Raw genomic sequence first — 4768 nt, forward strand, 5'->3', positions numbered from 1 at the left:
AACATACATTAAGTCTTCTTGGACTTGGCCACTGTGCGCTAACATTACAAAACTACAACCATCATAACAGCCATCTAGCCTCAGTCAGATCCTGGACTTATAGAAAAGTCAGTGCTCAGTAACCTACACTGAATTTACAATGAATTTGCAATGCATAACTAATATTACTTCCTAAATCTAGGTCATTACAAAGAATGAATTGAAGGCCAGTCAGACGATCACTGAAACCAGCAGCAATGGAAAGGAGAAAAAGAGAGGGAAGGAGGAAGGGGAAGAGACAGGAAGAGCTCTTACAGGTAGAATGAATGAAAAAAGAGGAGGGGTGTACATCATGTGAGTGATTGCAGCATAGCCTCTAAACGCACAACTTCTACAGACAGAACAGTTCAGACCTTGCTTTAAGTCTGACTGTGTTGGTTCAACTTCATCTATAAATTGACACAAGCAAGTTAAGCAGCTGTAGGCCCACAGAATTTGGTTCAACTTGATACCACCACATCAATTTAACTAAAGTGATATAAACAGCAGGTTTAGAATCACGCCCCATTAAACTTTGGCCAAGCAGCAATTACTACCTGGGACCATGTTCCATCACCAGCATTTAAAAAAAAAAAAAAAAAAAAAGTCACTTACCGACAACAGATTAAAATGCTCTCTGGAGCAAAGATGAAAGCTCGGACCCTCCTTCTCCAGACACACATGCTGTTTGAGAGTCATGCTTATATGACGGAATGCTGCATAAGAGAAATTAAGCAAGAAGGTAGATGATGTCCTACGGCCAACCTCACACAGCCTAGGTGGTGGTACACATAGGTGGATGCTCTTATTGTCAGACTATCTGTATTAAAGGAGCAGAAGCTGCTACCTGTAATGGAGCAATCCCTACTTTGAGTCTGACAAGACCCAGTTCCTAAAGAGGTTTCAAGGGTGTGAATCCCAAGCAGAATCAGATATTTACGCTCTGATCCTCTCAACTGGAGAACAAATGCTTATGTCCTCACCTGTCACATGTGCCAGCTTGGGTAGTTCGCCAGCTTGGGTAGTTCTCCAGCTCACATTGATTACCATTCTAAGGCACTGGCTGTCTCTTTTAAACAAGTAGAAGGTGTAGCTACTTAATTCAGGGATGACAATCTTGCTTCCAGGAGTAAGTGTTGTAATGCTGAGTATCATAATATCTTTGTGCTTCCATTTATGAACCTAGCTATAGATACTAGGCCATAAACAAATTAAGAGTGTCAAACAATGCCAAAAGACAAACACCTAGGATAATTAATCCCCCAGTAAACATTTACATCCAATTCAGTGTTGAAAAGAATACAAATCTACCCAATACAAACCAAACCCGTGCTGCAGCCAAACGCCACTTCCAAGCCTGCGAGAAGCCTGCCAAACAAGGCAGGACATTTGTTCCATGAAAACCAAATTAAGTACAAAGCAGATATTGTAATACCATTCAGCTCTCAAATACTTGACAAGCTGGGTTTTAAAAAGGTACAGATTGGACTTTCCATAGTTAAGATAAACACAAACGCTAATCTTGGGTTTCTAAATATATTGTTTATTTATAGTTAAACATTAACATATGAACAGAAATCTGCAGGCACACAGGGATAATCTTTCAGTGATGTTTCTGTTTAAATTGAAGTCCACAGTAGCCACATGTTCCGGTCTTTGTATCTTTGTCCTACAAAAAATAGAAAAATACAACAGCTGCTAGTTTAACTTTATAAAACTTATAGAAATTACAGATTTTCTCTTATTTATATGTGCCATCTTAAAATGAATCAATACAGCGGAAGTACAGAGTTTAATCTTATTTGATACACTGGAAGTAAGAACAATGTATGAGGTTCATGCTTGATTTCCGTATCTTATGCAGCTTCCCTTCCGCCAGCCTTTTAACTACCAGGCCTATTCTCAACAATATAATTTTAAAGTCAAGCCAAGTGATATCATCTCTTCAGCAATAAAGAATGCTCTTACCAAACTGGACATCTTAAGTCAGTTCAGTCATATCTGTTCCAATGTTCTGAAAAGATCATTTCATAACTATTTTAATACAGAATAGGATTTGGCATTTCCAAGTTATATCTGGACAGAAATTTTGGTAATTTTCAGTAATGTAAGCTGACAGAGTTAGTTGCGGGAAGGAAGAAATTTCAGTAAGATTCCAGGAGAAATTCTGAAAGGAAACGTTTTACAGAAAAGTAGCAGTTACTACTGCATAAAATTTTATTCTTCGTTCCAAAAGACACATATTTTAAAAATTTAGAAGTCTGACTGACTGCAAGCTGCTGTTGTAGTCCTCCTTAACACGACAAAAGACATGACAGTTAGATAAACACTAAGGGATCTTCTGTTATTTAGCAACACGACTATTTGCAGCCATGAAATGAAGTAAACTCATGGTTCCCCTTCCTTAATACAGGATTAGAAGTGAAAAATCCAGACAAACCTCCACCCCCGAAAGCCCGGATTTCAATTGTTAGGGTTGGGGAAACAAGCTGGTCTAATACCATTCTCTCTTTGCAGATGTTAGCTTTCAAGAACTAAACCACAGATGTCTTGTAATTTGATTGTTAACACAAAAAGATCTCAAAATTCACAAAAACTAAAGCATTCCTCAAGAGCAGCGTGGCGCAGGTCAGACAAATCAACATAAATGCAACCGATCACCAGTGCGCTACAGAAGTTAACTGAGGACTGAAGAACACAAGCTTCTTAAGTTTTATGAATTAGAACCTCCAAGCATTTGACTTTGAATAATGTAATATGAATCATTATGAAGTGCTTACTGTGTTCAAAACAGAAATGCTTGTGATTATAGTTAGGAGTCGCAACAACACTGACACTAAAGGACACCAGCTCTCCCCCACCATTCTTCTGGGTATTAAGCAAACGTCAAAGTTTAAGTGAGCAAGCAAAGATTTTAAGACATCTGCAGTCAGGGTCTGACTGAGAACAGTACCTAAGCAACAGGTCATCGCTGATTCCACAGAGGTCATATGACAGTAGCCTCAATATTCTTATTCTCTAGAACAACAATACACTGGAAACTATCACTACTGTCATTCTTCACTAATTCTCTGACCACGATGGAAACTTTCAATCTTCAGAGCTACCAAGATTCCCAAAGACTGTAAGAGTTTTGTTTTGGTTTTTTTTCTTGAACATGCAGGATTCAAAATAAATTACATATTCCTAAGAATACTGCAAATGTATCCTCAGTCTACATGGTGGCATTTAAATAATTAGAGTAAGTTTCTCAAAACACAGCAAGCGTATTATTTTTTGCTCACAAGGCACTGCTTGCTCATATTACTTCATAGTTAATTTATTAAAAAAAAAAAAAAGATTGTCCCATCAAACAGAACAAAATCAAGAACAAGAAATGCCTGGTAACTTCAAATGGAAACCCTCTATAGCTCTTCTGAGGAGAAATCTTAATTTTATATTAGGCACCAAATAAAATTAACAGCTCCAGTGGTTAATCCTTTTACTTTGTTAAACTAACATGCCAAAAAGTAGATGATCTTACAAACAAGAATTGACAGGCAAAACGTGCTAGACACAGATCAAAAGATATTACCAAGTTTATGTATACTTTAGGATGTCCCAAAGCTCCACCACCACCATCGCATGATATCACCCTGCTTTCAACTTCACTCACAGGCTGCTCTGCTATCAAATCAATCGCAAAATTCTTGTTCACCTGTAAGAGAAAAAGGAAGCGTTCAGATACCTGCCCCACCCAAACAGAAAGCAATTGATATTCACCGCCTCCCCAAGCAGTTCCACTATAGCCATCTTGAGAAGTTCCTGCATGTTTCCCCCCACCTCCTTCACCAACTCTTAGGCTGTGCTATAAGCCAGATCAGTGAACTAAGCATGTTAAACTCTGCAGAAGTAATCCCCTTCCCCAATGCACTGGCCACATCAGTGCTCAGGTTTACAACATGACCTAAGCAGATTCAGCAGAGGGGTGAACAGGAACAAGCAGCCAAGAACAGAAGATATTTAACTGACACTGCCTCTGTATTGTGCTTTAGCGACTACATGATAAAAATTGCAAAAGACTCACTGCTGATAAACTCAAAAAAAGTGGTGGAACAAGTAAGGTCAGGAGTGAGATAAAACAACTGCTGGTAATTGAAAGCCTCTCACCATGCACCTTATTCTATCACGGCACAGGAGTCTCAGGAAAACACGAAGGTGTGCATAACAACAATCAGAAAGGCAAATTGTTCAGCATTAGAAAAAAGAAAAGCCTCTAAATGTCACTATGCCACTCTCTAAATCCATCTCACACACACTTCCTGAATATGCACATCACTGACAAACAGGGCTTTTTCCTAGAGCATGTCTACATAGCCTGGCAAACGTATCCACCTCTGGACAGGCCTGCGACAGAGCCGCTTGCGCCTCAGCAGGACCTACAGCACCCAGCCACAGCACTTTCCTCCCTCATCCACACCAGCCTCTTCCAACCTGGTCTGCGCCAGCGCTGAGCAGACAACTATCCTGGTTTCGGCAGGGATAGAGTTAATTTCCTTCCTAGTAGCTGGTACAGTGCTGGGTTTTGGATTTAGGGTGAGAATAATTTTGATAACACACCAATGTTTTAGTTGTTGCTAAGTAGTGCTTACACTAGCCAAGGACTTTTCAGCTCCCCATGCCCTACCAACTGAGAAGGCTGGGGGTACACGGGGGGCTGGGAGGGGGCACAGCCAGGACAGCTGACCCCAACTGACCAAAGGGATATCCC

At 40.0% G+C, this 4768-nt stretch overlaps 1 protein-coding gene across 1 annotated transcript in view; it reads right to left on the reverse strand.

Annotated features, from left to right (window-relative positions):
* Window positions 1-1540: 1540 nt before the first annotated feature.
* Window positions 1541-4768, reverse strand: part of NDUFS6 (NADH dehydrogenase (ubiquinone) Fe-S protein 6, 13kDa (NADH-coenzyme Q reductase)) — a 7502-nt gene continuing 4274 nt past the window's right edge. Inside the window, exons 3-4 of the mRNA XM_009330433.1 lie at window positions 3593-3715; window positions 1541-1687 (exon numbers count right to left, since the gene is read on the reverse strand). Coding sequence (XP_009328708.1) covers window positions 1622-1687; window positions 3593-3715 — 189 coding nt within the window. The 3' untranslated portion in view covers window positions 1541-1621. The remainder of the gene's footprint in view (window positions 1688-3592; window positions 3716-4768) is intronic.

The sequence above is a fragment of the Pygoscelis adeliae genome, unplaced genomic scaffold (assembly GCF_000699105.1).
Source record: "Pygoscelis adeliae isolate BGI_AS28 unplaced genomic scaffold, ASM69910v1 Scaffold78, whole genome shotgun sequence".
In the NCBI taxonomy this organism is placed as follows: domain Eukaryota; kingdom Metazoa; phylum Chordata; class Aves; order Sphenisciformes; family Spheniscidae; genus Pygoscelis; species Pygoscelis adeliae.